Raw genomic sequence first — 20440 nt, forward strand, 5'->3', positions numbered from 1 at the left:
TACTGGTTTCCTCTCCAGTCCAGCTGGTGAATCTGGGAATCTTGAGACAATGTTACAACTGCCTCATGTACACAGACAACCCTCTCCCCTCCTCCCAAGTACAAATATATGCGAGAGATGCAACCATATAGCCAAACTGGAGGCTGAGCTCTCTCAACTCAGTACTAGCTTAACAGTCAGGGAGGGGAAGGTAACCACACACACCACAAATCCAGTCTCACATAGTCCTACCACAACTGCAGACCAAACACAAGCACACAAAAACATACTCGGAGGCTCTAAATAAAAATCTGCCAAAACAGCAGAGACCTCCAAAGCAGACACCCAAGCGACTGCTACCCCAAAACAAAACACAGGCAACACATAGCTCACAAAGTCAGTGTGCCAAACAGCCACAGCCCTTAAGGCTCAACAACATACCTTATACACCTGTAATAGTCAGACACACCGACGTCCCGCTCACCAGGCTGAACAAACTAAAGGTCACAGTGAGCTGCCTGTCGGGCGCTAGAATCCGTCACATAATACAAGCACTCAGGTCACTCCAAAGCAAGTACAAATATGACTCAGTCATTGTCCATGCTGGTGTGATTGACCCGAGACGTACCTCCCTGGACTACATGAAAAGAGACATAGAGGAGCTCTCTGATCATGTAGCCCAGGCCGGTATGACCCTGACCTTGAGCAGCATCTTACCCTCACCAAGAATGATGCCTCAGTATAAAGACAAAATGATCAATTTCAACAACTGGCTTAAGTATTGGTGTCATTCAAAGGGGATCCAGTATCGGTCTGCCTGGGATGACATGCTCGACAAGCCACGTTGCTTTACAAGGGACGGCTTGCACCTGTCACCCCTGGGCTTCGGATATTGGCAAAGGCTCTTGCCACCCCCATAGTGCCTTTTTTAGGCAAGGCTCAAGAGACAAACCCACCTCCTTAGACAACACAAGTAGAAAGAAACTAAGGGTAATGCTGCTCAACGCCAGAAGTCAAAACCTCAAGATGCATGCTCTCGAAGCCCTCCTCAGTATGGAGAACATCAATGTCTGTGCAGTGACAGAAACCTGGTTCAAGGCTCCCGAGAGCACCCCAGCACTACCAGGTTATACCTCATATCATGCTTTCCGGCCCCAAAACTCAGACCGAACCACAAAAGTAGGGGGAGTACCCATATTCATCAAGGACACCCACACCTCCAAGTTAGTGGCATTGCACGAAGCATCGGAGACCATCCATGTGCAACAGTGGACAAAACTGCCTTTCAGTTTGTAGCATGCTACAGACCACCCTCTCAAACTCAGGAACCCGACTTGGCCTTCCTGAAGACACTGGAGAATATGAAAGACTCTCCAAACACCATCATATTGGGGGACTTCAACTATCCAAACATAGACTGGGAGCATTACTCAAGCCCCAACACCCTAGCCCAGAGGTTCCTAGAATTCATAAACTCAAATGCTATGGAACAATTGGTCACCACTCCCACAAGAGGGGAAAACATACTAGATCTGATCATCACCAACATGGGAGCACAATGTTCCATACCAGAAGTATACCCCTCATTGGTAAGATCGGACCATAAATTAATCTCACTAGAAATCCACATCCCGCCCCCACCCCCAGCACAAAAGACCACAGTGAAGAATTTCTCAAAAGCTAACTTAACACTTCTTAAAACCAAAGTAGAATCCTTCAAGGCCCCCAGGCCAGTGGAAACCACAGCCCTATCTGCTGAATCCTTTATGAACGCATTCTATGGACACCCTCAGGAATGCATGGATCATGCAATCCGAAATAAAACCAAGACCCATTCCCCCAAAGGCAGGAGTCCTGTCTGGTGGACCCCAGCCATAAATAAGCTATACAACAGAAGGAGGAAGCTACTACATGACAGAGCAAAATCCCTAAAAGGGAAGGCATCTCTGATCAGTACTAGCAAAACACTACGATCACTCATAAAAACATCCAAGGCCACTTTCGAGAGAAAAATTGCACAAACAACAAGAGATAATCATAAGGCTTTCTTTAGTTATGTTAGAAACCTGGGTAGCAACTCCCAGATATGCTCAGAGTTAGTCCATAACAACAATAAATACACTGAACCCTCAGACATTGCCAACATCCTGGCAGACAGGTTCAGTGCAAACTCCCCCCCCCCCCCAAAAGGACAAATATCTATCCCAGCAGAGTGTTGCATCTCTGACATCTCAGATGCCCAGGTGAGAGAGCCGCCCTCTCCAAAGCAAAAAAAAACACAGCATCAATGGGACCGGACGGTGTCCCGGGCTGCGTGCTACATGAATTCCAAGAAGAGCTATACCCTCACATAAAGCGGCTATTCAATCTTAGCCTTACTACAGGATATGTACCCAAAGAATGGCGTACAGCAACAGTAGTCCCACTCCACAAAGGAGGCGCCTCTACGGACCCTGGAAACTACTGCCCCATACGCATGACTAGCCTGGTCTGCAAAGCTATGGAGAGGATCATTATGGAGCTCATAAAACAAAGACATTGGGGACTTACAGACACTGGATCCTACCCAATTCGGCTTTGTCAAGGGCAGATCCTGCCTCCTGAACCTGGTAGATTTCTTTGAAACAGTCACCAAGGCCATTGATGAGGGTAAGGGGGTCCACACAGCCTACCTAGACCTCGCAAAAGCCTTTGACACAATACCCCACTCAGGCATCTTAGACAAACTCTCCAGCCTAAATGTAAACCCCTATGTCATAAGATGGGTTGCCAACTGGCTCAAGGACAGAACCCACATGGTCAGAATTGCTGGAGCCATGTCAGACTCTAAACCAGTTACAAGTGGCATCCCACAGGGCTCAGTCCTGGGACCTCTCTTATTTGGAATATTTTTTTCTGAGGTACAGGCTAACACGGGAGGACTGTGGCTGACCAAGTTCGCAGATGACTGCAAACTGGGTGCCATAATTGACTCTCCAGCTGACACAAGCATCCTCCAAAAGGGTCTCAGAGATGGATAAACTGGTGCCAGAGCCATGGCCTTAAACTAAACGCCAAAAAGTGTACAGTTATACCCTTTGGCAAAAACAAAGTGCCCACAAATTACCACATAGGAGGTAATCCATTAAGTACAGAAGAAGTAATTAGGGACCTGGGGACCCAAGTTGATAGTAACCTCTCCTTTGACAACCACATTGCCAAAGGGGTTAGGAAGACCTTCTATATAGCCCACCTTATGAAAGGATTCACATCTAGATCAAGGGAGGTCATTGTGCCCCTTTACTCATCCCTCATCAGGCCCATAATTGAGTACAATGCCCCATTTGGGATGTACCTTACCAGACACCTGCAGCAACTAGAAAGACCCCAAAAGTACCTCACTAAGAGGATCAAGGGACTCAAACAGATGCCATATGCTGCTCGGCTAAAGAAATTCCAGTTCTATTCAGCTGCATACCGTCTACTCAGAGGCGATCTATGCCTGACGTACAAAGCCATGTCCAACCCTGAATTAATGGACATGCTCCACCTCAGAAAATCCAAATCCCTTAGAGCTACGCGATCGAGTGACTTGAACCTCAGCACAGAAATAAATAGGACATGCTGGAGGGACAGATTCATACCCAGAGGCTCCCTTCACTCTGGAATAGAATCCCAGTCCATGTTAGGCAGAGCCCCTCACGGACTCTCTTCACGAAAAATCTTGACGAGTGGATGGGAGATCTTAGGTTTACCCCGGGGATCACTTCTGTGTCGCTACTAGACAGAGGCACAGTAAACACAACCTTAAAAGGGGCACAGCAGACTCATTCCAAGGGGTGGCGAAAGCCAAACACACTCTGGCTAGGCTTGTAAATGCCCTAGGGCAGATAGCCTAGTATGAACCTATGAACATTTATACCCTTCCTTTTCTTATCATCACTTCCATTTTTATAAGCATTTTCTAATAAACACTTTATATTTTGGGAGTTCCTGTAGACCACTTTAAAGGGGTTGGTTGCCACATTCCCCTCAGTCAGTAAAACTAAGAAACTTTTCCCATTCACTTTCAATTACCTTTCTCATATGTCCTGCACAGGCATTAAACTCTAAAACTAGTGCCTTACTAAAATTTCCTTCCTCTGTAGCTATATGGCCTGGCAGAATCTCCTCGGTTGTACCTAATATAGGTTTAAATTTTGATTTTCTACCCACTGCAACTAATATTTTAACTTCTACAATAAGGCTGTCAGGATGCCCTCTAGCTCTAAAAGAGAAAAGTTAAAGTAGGTTGCTTTCTTCTTCCGATACCATTCTGCTAGCTCGGACATATTGTCCTTTAATAATATTTTTCTTGTAATGGGCAGGATGCGCACTATTAAAATGCAGAAAGGAATAGAAAATGCTTTCTTTCTATAAATCTTTTGAACAAAACAGTATCTTTCTTAAAAATTTCTATATCTAAAAACTGCAACTTTTCATTGCTAACATTATATGTGAACTTTAAAAAAGATGTTGTATTTAAATAACTTAAAAAACTAATCTAAAAATATCTACACTCCCCTTCCATAAAATGGCTATGTCATCAAGGAATCTCCTATAGAGGCTCCATTGGCTTGCATACTTGGACCCTAAAACAAATTTCTCCTCCCACCTAGCTAAAATCAAGTTTGCATAGGTCGGAGCACAGGCCACCCCCATTGCCACTACTTGTATTTGCTGGTAGAACTCACCATTAAAATATATAAAAATTGTCTCAATACCAAATCAATTAAATTCAAGCATGCTATCTGCTCATTTCTAGTGAGTTCTCCATCTTCAAAAATAATTTCTTCCAACATTCTCATCCCTTCATTGTATGGGATGCTGGAAAACAAAAAACAACAACATCTATTGTTACAAATTTTATTTCATCACTCTGTAATTCATCCTTTACTTCCCTTAGGAAGTCCCATGAATCCCTAAATATCTGCCTTCTCTTCAGCCACAATTTTTTAAGCTTAGCATCAACAAATTTTGCCAAAGGCAAAGTCTTAGACCCATTTGCTGACACTATTGGTCTAAGCAGGGGATCTACCTCATCCTTATGGACTTTAGAGATTCCAAATATGGATGGTATTTTAGGTTTTGTTACTTTCAAATAATTGTAGGTTTTTTTGATCAATCAGACCTTCCCACATCATGTCTTCTAAAACCACATCTATCTTTCCTTTAGGCAATGTTAATCTCATTTAACGACACACTAGAATATTTACTGGTGTCACAAAGTTGCATTCATCTTCCCTTCGTAATTAAATTAAATCCATTATTACTATCCCCCCACCTTTATCAGGTTTCATAACCCTTACTTCCTTATACCCCCCTCAGTTCATCTAACACCTTCTTTTCTTCTCCACTCATATTTGCCTTGTATTTAACCTTCTTGTATTCCTCTCCAAATCTATTTTCTACCATTTTTTCAAAGTTTAACTGAGGGTGGATGGGGGGATTGTATGCACTCTTCTTGGTACATGTAGTGGTCGTATTATTCTGTTCTGGCAACATTAAACCCAAATTTAACTTTTCTAATAAACATTTTAAAGGTCCATAAGAACTTTAGCCAAGCCCCCTTTCTTCTGGGGAATGAATTTTAAACATTTTGATAAAAGACTAAAATGTTAATTTGTTAAAACAATGTTGCTAAAATTATAAATAGTACAACCATCCCTAGTGAATCTGTACTCATTGCCAGCTTCTCCTGTAATGTCACCTGTTAAGCCATGGACCTGGGGGGGGGGGGTTAGGTTTTAATGTCAGTCATTAATACCTCATTCTCTCCCCACCCCCAAGTGAAAATTTTGCTGCGGATAGTGTTATTTATTTTTCAACCTTTCTGATCTTTGCAATGTGGGATATTCTGAAAAATCGTCCAGATCACCCACATTATTACTAATATGTGTCCCCTCATGATTATCACCCCTCCATTCATTTTCATAATTAAAACTGTCGCCCTCCTTTCTTTTGTTCACCCTAGGTAGTGGGCAGTTTGTATGATTTTTATATTCATTAATATCCCTTTCAAGTTTCTTCAACTTTCTCTGTATAAGTTCATTACATTTTTCATCAATGCATATCCTAACATTGTAACATTTGTCATTATCAGAAGCTATGGTAAATATGAAATCATTTTTAATACATTCATCAACTTCCTCTCTCTCTTTTTGCAATTCATCTCTTTTCCTTTCATGATCTCTAATCATAGCTTTAAGCACATCAAAACCACATTTATCAAAAATTTCAGTAAGTTCTTTATGTAATAAACCACCACATTCAACATGATTAGGAAATTTCCATATCTGTAAGCCCTTAGGCACAACGTCTTCAGTAATGCATTTTCAATATCTAGCATTCTGTATTTCAACATTGTCTATTCAGTTTAACATTGTATGAATCCGTCACTGGTGATGCTGTTCTTCTTTTATCAGAAAATTTAGAAAAAAATGAAACTTGGAACCAGTCTTTTAAGTCTATTTTACTTGCCATGTTTTTTGCAGTCTCTACGGCATCACTGCTGCCTTGCCCTGGTAGAAGTAACTTTTTCTGCTTCATTTCTCAAAGGTAGAGAGCCTGTTGCTTTTAAAATGTTTGTTGTTAAGTCCTCATCTCGATTTATTTCAGTATTTCCATTTGAAAATCCACCTTGTTTCAGCAGTACATCGCGCCCGCAATGATTTCCTCATTTCACTTACTCCAGCATTCATAACCTCTTGTATCCACCCATTTCGGGCCTTGGTGGCCAATTCAATCATGGACTGAGAATTTTTACTGGTTGTGGTTTTAACTGGTGGAATATTTTGAGGTGTATATTATATATGTGTGTGGTTTTAACTGAAGCTTTATGTATCTGATGAAGTCTGACTGAATAAGACAAAAATGGTTATGCTTTTCAAACTACCATTAAACCAGCTTATTTTTTTAACTGTACGGCAGATAACTTAATAAGTTGCTATTTACAATATTGGTTCTTTACAATGTCAAGAAATAAAGAATCAAAATCAGTAGACCTTTGTCAGTGCTGGAGAAAATTTCTGAAGTAACAAAGAAGACAGTAGTTTAAGCAATATGCTTTAGAAGCCACAATGTTCATCAGGGAGATATTTTGCATATAGTCCAGCAAATGTTTGTATAGAATGAGGAATGGACAAAAAAAGACATCAGACCAATCAGGGTTTCAGATCATACCTCATATCAGATGTCAGACACTTCTTAGACTTTGGATCCATAGCTCAAGCTCGTCCCCTTACCAATAATCCTTTCACAAATCCCAGATTGCAGCAAACATGACCTAAGGTAATCATCAACCAGACGTGTTTTTCATGGCTCAAGCTTTTCAGACAAAGATCAAAACTCGACTTAAGATTACCTTCTTTTTTCAGGGTCTTTTCTTCTCTCGCTTTCCTCCCAACTCCCTTGTAGTTTAAAGGCTTTTAAATATATTGTTGTTGTTGCTCCCCCTAGGACTAGTGCCCTTCCCTTCTCTTTCTTCGCTCTACTATTTATAGCTGTCTTGGTGTCATTGTTGGCATCTTCTTTCCAATTTCATTGAGAAAGTCTTGGTAACATTGCTGGTAAACTGCCTATTCTTGTTCTATAGCCAAACTCTGTAATTTTTTCAGGATGGTTTCTGCCTTGCTTGTATAATGTCAGACTTTTAAACTTAGAATTTCCGAACATTTGAGTAATATACGCAACAAGGTTATCAGAAATGCATTGTACAAACATGTTCAAGTTTGACAAAACAGCTAGATTTTCATTTACAATTGACAGAATTGTTGGTTTAAAATGTTCTAAAAATAAATGGCATGACATTCCTAATAAAAAAGAAAGACCTTGGATTGTAAATCTGGGTGGTCTTTTCCCCCCCGGCCTAAACAACCATTTGTAAATACTTAGTAAACCATTTATACATATAAATAAATCTATCATAATTTCGAATCCAACTCGTTGGATTCGAAATTATGATAGTAAACCATATATTATATATATATTTTGATATATTTGTTGATACATTAATAATAACTTTTCTAGTGTTGCTAAGATACACTAATTTTTTGTATGCATACATATTTAATATATATGAATGTATATGTTTTTTATTTTTGATGTTTTGTTTCAAGTGTGTATTGTATATACCTTTAAATTTGGGCTAGGTCACTAGTATGCTCTGGTTTTGATTGGTCAATTTAAAATATGGTGTTACTATATTAGCAACTGTTCTGCTAACATATAAAAAATTTACATTGATAAAGGTCACCGAGACTGAAAATGGTCTGTATTGTATTAAACACAGGTTTCTCTATCATGCTGGCTATTTTTGTGGTATAATGTCAGACAAGCTTACTTGTTTAAAAAAAAAAAAAAATTGTTCATTATCTGGCACAAAATACCCAGCTTTGATGCCTAGTCAGAATGCTTTCACTGTCTTGGGGTTGCTCATCTTGAGGTAGAGGGTGAGATTTGTTCCTGTTTTGACAACAAAGCCTTGGCTGAATGCAGGCACAAGCTAATTCTTAAGGGATTGCTACAGTCTTCTCCTTCAGTATCTGGAGCTTCCCCCTCTGCATATAAACCAGTGGAAAATTCTCAGGGGAGGCAAAAGTCTACAGAAAAATCCAAAGAAAAGCCTAAATAGTTGAAGTGCGCCCTTGACTGCTCACCTCACTTGGGTCTGGCTCCACCTACCAAGATATCTAAAGTTTCAGATCAGTCCACCTCTTCAGATCCAATGCTATCGTCACACAAGTCTCCTTCCCATAAACTGCTCAGATTCTCTCTAAAGTCAATTCCATAGAGACTACATTCTCTTCTTCTACAAGAAACTCCCCATAGAGTTTCTAGACATCCATCTACCTCCTCATCCTTCAGGTCTACCAAGAGCTTGTCTGAAGCAAATGCAGACAGAAGGATAAGAACTTTTCTTAGGACCCAAATTAAGTTAGGGGTACTTCAGTCTCCATCACCCATTACCTGTGAGCTTCGGACCAGCCCAAACACCTTTAGTGACTCCTATTCCAATCTGCCCTTCAACTTCAGGATCCAAGAATTCCGGCACGGTCTGGATCGGATCCGAAGACCTGGCCTTTGCCAACATCTTTCCTGATACAGCTGGCACCAACTTTGTCAATTCCATAACTTTGTCACCAGATCGGGGCTAGGGGCTCGACTCAAGAGGTTTTCAAAGCAGTCCCTTCCCTTTGGGGCCTCGGAGCTAGACAGTTCAGCTCCAATCTGTGTTGGGGTAGGGTCATGGAGAAGTCTTGGATTTCTCCAGGCAGATGCATTTGAGGCAGTCAAGGCAGCTCTCTACAGGACTGGAAACAGGACATCCTTATCCCTCAGGTCCTCCCCCTCCACAACTGTCTGTCCTGGGTCCAGAGTCTGTCATTCAGTTTCACTGGGCAGCCAATCCATTCAAGCTTTGAGACAGTTCTTTTGCGGGACTCCCCCACACTTCTGGTGCTCTCTGGATATCCCCCACAAGGATTTTTCCCCAGGTAGCACACTGATTCCCCACAGGAATCATTAACAGAAGACCATGACTTCAATGAGGAGCAAAGTACCCCAGGGCACCCCTTGAGGGCATCACATTCAAACTTCTGAGACAGAAAGGTGGTTGGTCTTCTGACGACTCTTCCCAGGAGGAGTCAGCGTTTCCCAAGGCCATCATAACTGGCTCAGCTACATCCTGGGTGGTACCTTGGTGGACCTCATTTCCCATTGGTCTTCAAATAATCCAGATACTACAGAACCTATTCCAAACAAATTAGACAAGTACCTAGTTACACTCGAGCACCACACTCATTGGAGAAGGGGTCCCCCAGTTGAAGCCATAACGGTAGCAGCAGCCACAAAGAAGAAACTTGCTGAAGAAAAGACCTTCTGTCCACCCTCTTAACAGAGAGTCTAGGGCCCAGGATATATTTGGGAAGTGAGTTTTTGCCTCAGTGTCCTTTGCCTATGGTCGCTCAATTACCTGGCACATTTTACAAGACTTCAGAATGACTTGACAAAGGAGCTTTCCAAATCTCTCTCAGGGTCCATGTTGGAGGATAAAAAAAAAAGACCCTCTCTTTACAACTGGCTACTCTACAATCCCTGTTAAATGCTTCCATGCAGGTGATTTCACACTCTACTAAAGGGGTTTTGAGAGCGCCTGGCTCAGGCATTACCATTAGGAGACGTGCCTGGATGCACCTTTGTGAAGCCCTAAAAGAACCCCTTCATTAATGCACCCTTTGATGGATCTACCCTATTTGGACCGAAAGTGAAAAAGACTCGCTCTAAATACAATGGAAAAACCCTATAAGCTACAGAGATTTGGTTTTCCTACTCCTCAGAGGCCCTTTTCAAGTAAGCCGAAAGATGTGGTTCTGGAAATCACCTAGAAGCCTTTTCAGCATCACTGAACAGTTGCTAAGCTGCTGCACTCTGGAGGCTGTCAGGGGATGCTCGTGTCTGTACCCAGAGGCCTGGATGTCCATCACCAAAGATGTCTGTGTGCAGGAGATAGTCGACACGTTATTACATTCCCTTTTCCCTTCTCTCTCTCACTCACTCATTCTAGAAAAATTCCCCAACACACCACCCAGTCAGAGGAAGGAAGCAGAACATTCTAGCAGCTTTTCTATTTCAGAGCCATCCAACGATCCCACCAGAGCAGCAAGGGTTTGGAACAAACATGAAATTCTTTTTGGTGCCAAAGAAAACTGGGAACCTCAGGTCAATATTGGTCTTAAGCTAGCTGAATCAATTTGCAAAATACTCGCAGTTTTGAATGGTCATGGTTCAGTCCATTCTCCCTCTTCTAAGTAAGGACGATCGGATGTGCTCTATAAATCTTCAGGATGCATAATATCACATAAAAATAGACGATCCATGAGATACCATCACTTCTGGCTGGGAACCAATCATTTTCAGTTTACAGCCCTGCACTTTGACCTCACTGCAGCCCCCCTCGGGTGTTCACCAAGTGTATGGCAGTGGCTGCAGCTCACTTGAGACTGCTGGAATTCCAGGTGTTTACATACCTCAATGACTGTCTCTTCACTACTCCCACCAGACATCTAGAAATAAGCGCCATGGACTACTTGCTCCAGTCATGTCTTCAACTGGGTATCACAGTCAACTACAAGACTCATCTTTCTTCCACTCAAACTCTGGAGTTAATCTAGTCATAGGTCATCTGGATGGAGTTTCTCAAGTAACTACTTCCTCAATCCAGACTATACAAACTGCAACATCAAGCCAAAGTCCTATTATCTCAGTCACCAACAGCAAAGTTGGTCCTTCCACTCCTGGGGACAATGGTAACTTCCATAAACCTTCTGCCTCTAGCAAAATTCTATACAAGAGTACTACAGTGGACTTTAGTAGTAAAACAGTCTATAAAATCGACATCCCATAACCTTCCCTATTCAAATAAAGACATGCAAACAGCATGCCTCATGGTGGATTCACATACTAGAGGTCTTCCAGGGCTGATCTTTTGTTCTATCCTTGCCTAAGGCCACAGTGACCATGGACACTTCCTAGTTGCGGTTGGGTGGGGCATTACCTAGGACAGACAGTCCAGGGCACGTGGTCCCCCATCGACCCAAAACTTCACATCAGTGTCCTGGAAATGAGGGCAGCTCTCCTAGCACTGCAAGCATGTCAAGACATACTCCTTAAGGGACAATTGCCATACACACAGACAACATGTCAGTGGTCTGCTATGCCAACAAACAGGAAGGAACACACTCTTATCCACTGTGTCAGGAAGCAATGGGACTGTGGCAGTGGGTGATCTCTTCCAACCACTTTCTTTTAGCAAAGCACATCCTGAAGAAGTCTAAAGTTCTAACAGACATTCTCCTGCTTCACAAGTGGTCTATCAATCCTTTAGTGGTGGAACACGTTTCACCAATGGGGCCAACCAGGCTGTGATCTCTTTGCTTCCTATCACAAATTTCAAATGCAGCAGGTATTCTGTCTTAATCCACCTCCCCCGGAGAGGGGAGACACTGAGAGACGCTCCGATTTATGACTGCCCCCCCCCCCAGTCTCCTACAGGCTTATCCTCAGACACCTCGACACCCAAACATCTTCAGAAAGCATGTCAGCAGAACAGCAAGGTGATCCTTCACTGCTCTCCATTCTGGCCTCACCAAGTGTTATTCCCTTTCCTTCGACCTCATCTGGTATAACCTCATTGGATTCTGGATCTCTCCCCACATTGGCTCTCTCACCCATCCAGACTAACTCACCCAGACATTCAAGCCCTCAAGCTAACTGCATGGTTTCTCCACTTACTTTGATGGCTGGACAGACCAGGCTTTCGTCCCAAGTATTATGCATCCTTACTTCATCCCAAAAGGACTCCACTAGGCAGGTCTACAAGTGCAAATGGAAAATGATTTTTTACTTGTGCCAATGAATAGCACCCAGACCATTTTTGGGGGACCCATCAAGGAAAGTGTTATTTTTCTGGACTCCATTTTCCATGTTGGCATAAGTTACTCCACAATCAAAATGCAACTGGCTACAGTCTCAAGTATTGCATAGCTAAAGATGACATCTCATCGGCTTCCCTTAAATTATGCAAAGCCTTTCTTTCTTTTTACTTGTACCACCTGTTAGGGATCCTACTCCTCCAGGGAAATTGACAGTTCCTCTCCAGGCTCTAACTCAACATCCTTTTGAAGCAGCAGCAAATGTTGACTTAACACTTTTGTCATGAAGACCATACTGTAACTCTAGTTGCTATTGCATCTGCCAAACTCCAAACCTTGTCCTGCCAGTCATCTTATATTATTTTTCATAAAGACAGGGTTTCTGTCTGTACCATCCCTTCATTTCTTCCAAAGGTGGCTTCTGAATTTGCTCTTAACTAGCCCATAAATTTACCAAAATTTTCCAGTAATGGGGAATATATGTGCGTCACTTGTTGGATGTACACAGACCGAAATTTCACCTCCACAGAAAGAATGCTTTCAGGAAATTGGATCAGTTATCTCCTTTTTGAAGGTGAAGTTGGGACAACCTGCATCAAAGATTACATTAGCATGATGGCTCACTGATTGCATTTTTTAGGTTTATAAATAAATGGTTTTCCCTTACTAAGTCCATCACAAGCTCACTCCACGAGGTCAGTTTCAACTTCCTCTGCCTTTCCCTCCAAAACTTCTATAGATTACATTTGTGCTGCTGCTTCTGCTACTTTGTACAATGTTCCTACTTTCATAGCGCTCTAAAAATTGGATATTCGGTCCCAAACAGGGAAGCCTTCAATTCTGCTATACTCTAGAACATCCTTCCATGAGATTACCATAAGGTTACACTAGCTGGAGACTCTGTCCCAATGTTTGAAGAATGGATGAAAAATACAAACAGCAGATACTATAAATAAAAGGTTTTCCCTTACTAAGACCATCACAAGCTCACTCCACGAGGTCAGTTTCAACTTCCTCTGCCTTTCCCTCCAAAACTTCTATCGATGACATTTGTGCTGCTGCTTCTGCTACTTTGTACAATGTTCCTATTTTCATAGCGCTCTAAAAATTGGATATTCGGTCCCAAACAGGGAAGCCTTCAATTCTGCTATACTCTAGAACATCCTTCCATGAGACTACCATAAGGTTACACTAGCTGGAGACTCTGTCCCAATGTTTGAAGAATGGATGAAAAATACAAAGAGCAGATACAAAGGTTATGTACTTACCATAACAATGCATCTGTGTTGTCTGGTTTTGTCCTTCCTCAACGCCCCTCCCCTACTTCCCCCCTTCCTTTGGAAGAAGATGCTATTAGCATTGTTCCTGGTATGACCTGGAGGTGTAATTACCTGGTCTTATTCCTCTTCCCAGAGCTCTAGATACCTTTATTAATCACAGGCCTAAAGTATTTTTCTTATTGTTTGAAGGTCCCTTTTCTTTCTGTATTTTTGAAATCAGTAGGCAAACCTGATCTGAGGTAATCTGGGGCTTGTGAGAGGATTATGGGTAAGGGAAGGAGCTTGACCTACAAATTAAAGTCTGAGAAGCAGTCAATGTTGGATTGGAAACCCAAAGATTTTGGAAGGATGAAAACAAACAGCACTGATGCACCACTACAGTAAGTACACAACTTCTGTTTTTCCTAACACTGTTGCTAACAGAGAGAGGCTTGCAATGGATCTGTAATCTGAAACAGCTTTAAAAATTATTTTCTGATGATGAAATTAGAGTATGCTGAAAACGTGGTAGCAGTACAGTAGTCAAGACTTCTAAAAATTAGAATTAAATGTTCACCAATTTGAGTGGCGCTAGACTACAATATAATATTTTTAGTTGCAAGTAGTGACAAGATGGGTTAAATCCATTACATGCTGATATAAGGAATTTCTCAATTTCTGTAGTGTATGGCGTTTTAAAAGTAGAATGTGGAAGATTAAGAGATGCGTGTGTGTCACAATGAGTGAGCTCTCCCTCTTTCATAATTACCCCCCTTTTTTCTACATGGGATCAGGGTGTCATGTCAACTGTTACCATCTCTCTCAATTCAGTTCCTACTTCCTACCTTCTTCCAACAGTCATTCCCAACTATCACAAGTCTTCTCTCACGCAATCAATATATTTCTTTGCTAAATGTCCTGGTTTCCTCTTACCACCTTTCCCATTTCTCCCAATCATATCTTGCTTTCCTGAACGTGTGCCAAACCACAGTAGTCTGTTCTCGGACATTCTCTGCAACTGGAGCAACTTTGGCTTCTATCGTGATGTTATCATTTCTTTGTCTGTACCACACAGTGTGTAGACTACCAGCTGTCGCAGGCTCTTCCATCTTCATCACCTCTAGCTTCCTCACCTGCTCTGCCTTCACTGCCCAGGTTTGGTTCTGTACCATATAATAAGTACTGGTCCCACCACTGTTTTGTATACCTTACTTTTCAGCTTTTTTGGCATTCTTCTGTCATGCACTATCCCCTGACACACTTTGCCAGTTGGCTGCAGCCCCTCCGATTCTAGCTTTGACCACTTCATTCAGACTTCCTTTATCCTTAACCAAACCTCCCAGACAATGAAGTTGTTAACCATCACTCCCTTCTATCTCAATTTTCAGCTTTTGCTGATTTCCCCATTTATTGCCATGACAGCTGTCTTGTCTGTACTCCATTTGCCTTCAGTTTTGCATTTTTTATTTTCATATCATTTACTGAAGCTCCTCTTCAGAGTAGTCTTGTAATGTCTCACCTTCTGCATACAGCAGCTTTGTTGCCCCATCTCCTCTAATCTATTCTCTAATCCATCACCAGTACAAACAGCACTGGGCTCAGAGCAGAGTCCACATGCACACTCATTCTCACTCTGTGAATCCAAACACTGTTTGTACTTGTGTCATTGGGTCCTAGCACATAGCCAACACTAATTCTACTAAAGTTTTCAAGATGTCAAAGCATCTCAGGACTGCCCAAATCAGCTTTCTTGGGACTATGTAATTTGTTTTCTCCAAATCTTGGAATGCTTCCCCAAAATCTGTCTCACTGCAAACATTGGGTCTGTTGTGTTGCATCTTGATCTGAATCCGGACTGCTCATATGTATTATATACATACACACACACATGTATGCGTGTGAATACACATATGTACACATACAATTATATCTGTATGTTTTATATATATATATATATATATATATATATATATATATATATATATATAAAAATATAAAAATGTGTATGTATGTGCGTGCACACACACAACTTGAAGCTTCCATAGGGGTTCGCTGAAATTAACCACAATGTCAACATTCAAAATACTGAGTTTTAGATTTTTTTGTCAGCTTATTTAGAATACAGCTGTTACAGCAGGAGAAGGGACTGTACCCTTTTCCCCACTACTGTGAGACCTTGAAGTTGGTATATATACAAAAAATAGGAAGTTGGAGTGCAACCTCCCACATGGGAGGCATTGGCTTTGGATACGCATGCCGTCTTGGAGCATACAGTCAGCGTTAGGAATGCTGACATTGGTACTGATCAATTTCAGTAAATGTGCACACACACATTATATATAAAACAAAAAACAAAGTACCACAGCAAATGTGTACAGCACCACACCAGAAAGGCCTTGGAAAAGCACAATACCACTTGTTAACACAAAATGCAAAACCACCCTCGCTGAAAGTATCATAAGAGATATGCAAATAAACATACAAGTGTTCCACCACACTGGCTTTTCAATGAACATAGACTGTCCCCACTATTCTATGTGCCCTTCTTGACCTGCGCATCCCATCACTTCCTGCCTCCAACTTTACCACACATCTTTCCTGGCCTCAGCAGCCCCCCCCCCCCAACTCTGCCACATGCCCTTCCTGGCCTCTGCACCCCTCCCACTCTGCCACACGCTCCTGGCTTCTGCACCCACCACCACTCTGCCACATACCCCTCATAGCCTCTGCATCCCCCCCCTCACTTCGGCACACATCCTTCATGGACTCTGCACCCCCCCCACTCTGCCCCATGTCCTTCCTGCCCTCTGCACACACTCCCACACGCCCTTCCTGGACTCTGCACCCCCCACACTCTGCCACACACCCTTCCTGGACTCTGCACACCCCACACTCTGCTACACGCCCTTCTTGGCCTCTGCACCCCCCTCACTCCAGCACACACATCTTTCTTGGCCTCTGCACCCCTCCACACTGCCAGACAAAATTAATCCATCTTTGCAACAAGGAATTTTCTCAGGCCTCAAGTAAAGGTATGCTACATTCAGTTCTAGAACTAAATATTTGAAAGAATAAAGACTTTGGAAACAAGTTAAAAAAAACTGATTGAAATAGTGAAAGATTTTGCAACAGATATACACAGAAATGGATATAAATGCCACCTCTAGAAAGTTCTTGATTTGTCAGATGCTTTAGGATGAAAGCCTAGAAGCTCTGCAAAACAGCTGACTCATGCAATACAAAACCAAATTGCACTGACACATAAAATATAACTTATCCTCAACCCTGGAATGACCAAGTATAAATGCCTTTAAGCTCTTAATTGTATACATTAACATGCAGTTCAGTGAACACCCAAGAAAGAGGGGCTTATATAGAGTACAGTATGCCACACTGCCTATTTCTATGAAAATTTCAGCTGAAAAATTACCACTCTTTAGAAGAACATTTTCATTACTTGCAATGCAGTTAAAATATTTCTCTTCTAAAATAACTGTGGTAATGTCTAGTGCTGCATTTTATCAGCAAAGGAAATTTCTGCAAAGGCAGCACAGTACAGTGACCATTTACCACAAAATTACAACAGGTTAGCAAAAGAACCTATCAAGTAATTTAATGGTCCAGACAGACCGACAACAAATTAGATCTATTGCAGTTATGAGTCCTGTTAAACTACCTACCTAATAAATAAAAAAAAATGAGGATGCAAAGGCATAATATGCTGAAGTAATTAGCATTATCTTAAACTTCACACATGTAGGCACTTAAAATTATTAACTATTGCTTTAGAAGTCACAGTACACAGTTTTGCTATCAACAATATACAGTTTGAATAAATTCTCTTCACTCCATTAAACATTTCTAGGTACACTTTCTACTAAAACTTTTGACCATGTTTTGTACATTTCCAAGGCAGCAACACAAGTATGGCCTGCTATATGTGGAAAAAGATACCGTATTACCCAACATTTTGCTTTTATGCAGACTTTATTACAGCGTCCTCACAGTGGCAATTTGCTTCTGCTCTGTGACCGACTCTGTTTTATAGTGATAGGATAGCAGTGGCAAAGTGTCATTATCCTGTGGTTTAAGCAGCAGAGAAGTTCAATTTTCCTTTCCCAATACACAAACTAAACTTGGTCTGCTCAGACACTTGCAGGTAAGTAAGCCTTCAGTGCAGGTGAAGTGGGCTATCACTTTATACTTCTAATGCCTTCAAATTAGAGGTGCACACAAGTATGTATGCATGAACAAGACGAAGTATAATATGCCACAAAATACTAACATAAAACTGACAAGCATTAAACTCGAACCTCCAGGGCAGCATTTCACTAATACTTCAAGCAAAATCATTCAAACTCAGTCGAAGAGAACTCACTCCTCTCCCAGCCAAACTAACAATCATGTCACACTACAATGCCAGTCCAGTAACAAATGTATGAATACCTTAGCCCTCCACACCACTGTGGTAACCACAGTCAGTTTTTAATGCATTTTAGGATTACTTTTTAATACTCTGTTTCTCCCTTTAATTTTCCAAACACTGACTGGCTGTTAATATATGAAACATCAGACATAAAGGCCCACCTATCAGGTGACACAGCTGTCTGCATCTCCACGTTCGAAGTGCAGCACTACAATGATTAACTCTCTCTGTCCAAATACGTGAAACAAGGCTAGTGAGACACAGAAGGTGTTGATACCGTGTGTGTGTGTGTGTGTGTGTGGGGGGGGGGGGGGTAACATACCTATTCAGCACGTAAACATATTAAATAGAAAACTTCGTGCCTCAATGATGCACAAAAAATGAACATGTTAGGAGGTGTTACAAATTACTACTGCATAAACATATGTTACACAGACAACAACCATTTCAAGCCAAACCCCCCACCAGATTATACATTCCACCCACCCCAAAGAGCGCACGCTACCAACGTCACCATGGTGATGGTGCTGCCAATCTCACCATGTAATGCTATATACACTCTGCACAATATGTAAAGTAACACTTTATTTAAAAGAACTTTAGCACAGGCGTCACACTGCAGTACTGGCACTGTAAATGTTCGCTTTCAATACAGGCACCACACGCATAATTATGGGTCCACCTTCTCTGGTGAGTTCAGCATCACAGTCACCAGGGCTTTCTCCAAACACAAGCAACTTATGTTTAATATTAAACACTGAAATAATACTGACTGCGGCATATGACATACATATAAATAAAAACATAAACCGATGTACTCCACTAAAGAAAACATCCCCAGAACAACTTTCACATATATTTCGCACAATAGTTTCTGTACATACAAATCAGAAAAAAAACATAACTTACCATAAATCATTGCCAGTCCTGTCTCATGTAAGAATCTGAACCTGCGATGCTTAAAAAGCCAAATAGACAAAATAGTCAGTGTCAAAAGAAAAATGAAAATCAACAAATTCACACTATCCCGTCGGTGGCTTTCTTCCGCCTGTTTCTCTGTGACAATCTCCTCCATAACACTATCTTCCTGTGCCTGACACACGCACACACTAAAGAAAATAAACAGTAAAGCCGAAAAATGCATTGAATAAAACATCTTCAGGCTGTCTACGTTCCGTTTCTGGAACATATGATTTATTTTGATGGTTAGCGTCAATACTACAGCGTAGTGGCGCTGCAGCAGCCGTCTGCCGTTGTTCTTTCACGTAGAGGATACTGGGAAATTTAGAAATTGTAGTTTAATGCTCTCCGCAGAGCTTTTAAAGTGGTAGGCGTGATAGGGTGCAAGCAGGAATACTGTACTATGCGGAGTACATGATTATGCGCGTTTCTCAGAAACATTACGGGTTGTGGTGCCTACACCGTCTAAAACACGTCTAAAGTAATGTCTGATTCATACACCTAACCGCAAAATGCACAAAGACATGAATTCTTCTTCAAAACTACATAGAGAGAGAGGAAGACGTAAAAAAACGAAATAAAGTTATAACACCTGGCCTTCGCTTAATAGCTGGGCTCTGGCAAGAATATTCTGGAGGAAAAAAATGGAAAATGTCTGCTATTTTAAGAAAAAAAAAGAATGTTTCCAAATCTTTAATACTTCAGGAAACTATGTTACTAGATCTCAAGTACTGGCCCCTATCAACTCATAATTTTGATAGTACAGTTTTTAATGTAGTTTCTGTGCTCTCCCTCTGTAGCTGATAACTATTGCATCAACACTGTTTCTCACTTTTTCCCCTATATAGGGTGAGAGCATACCTGAAATGCGGGCATCATCCTACCAGCCAGCAGAGAGGTTTAGACTGTAAGACCTATCATCCCCTGCACATGTCGGACTCGGTAGGATCCCAAGGGGAAGACATGCAATGGCACAATGCAAGGACATGTGTGAGTGATATTATCCCTAACGCATTCCCTCCCTCACCTCCAATAAATAGGCACCTGCATCATCCCACTAGGGATCATAGGCAGAACACGCTGCTAATACATAAAATGCATTCTAACACAAATCATGTTATTCTAGTATTTTTTTGAATTTTATAAGCACAATATTTAAAGCCTGTCTCTATTTTTGGGCCTTTGCCCCCTCCTTCCATTATTTTTATTTTAGACTTTGTCCAGATTTCTTGCTCTAAGAGGTTGAGAGGTATTGGAATTTATGGCTTCATCCCTTAATACCTTGGACCTGACTTGGTTATTTTGGAAAATGAGTGAAATAAGTTTTCTGTGTTTGCTGAGGGAGTGATTTGCCTAGCAAAATCTCT

The 20440-nt window shown here is 41.6% G+C and overlaps 1 protein-coding gene across 1 annotated transcript in view; it reads right to left on the minus strand.

Annotated features, from left to right (window-relative positions):
* SLC9A6 (solute carrier family 9 member A6) overlaps positions 1-19379 on the minus strand; it is a 2005079-nt gene extending 1985700 nt beyond the window's left edge. Inside the window, exons 1-3 of the mRNA XM_044057306.1 lie at positions 19023-19379; positions 5827-6199; positions 4722-4824 (exon numbers count right to left, since the gene is read on the minus strand). Coding sequence (XP_043913241.1) covers positions 4722-4824; positions 5827-6199; positions 19023-19302 — 756 coding nt within the window. The 5' untranslated portion in view covers positions 19303-19379. The remainder of the gene's footprint in view (positions 1-4721; positions 4825-5826; positions 6200-19022) is intronic.
* Positions 19380-20440: the final 1061 nt, after the last annotated feature.

This window comes from Protopterus annectens, chromosome 15.part0 (assembly GCF_019279795.1).
Source record: "Protopterus annectens isolate FY-2018-M chromosome 15.part0, PAN1.0, whole genome shotgun sequence".
Taxonomy (NCBI): domain Eukaryota; kingdom Metazoa; phylum Chordata; order Ceratodontiformes; family Protopteridae; genus Protopterus; species Protopterus annectens.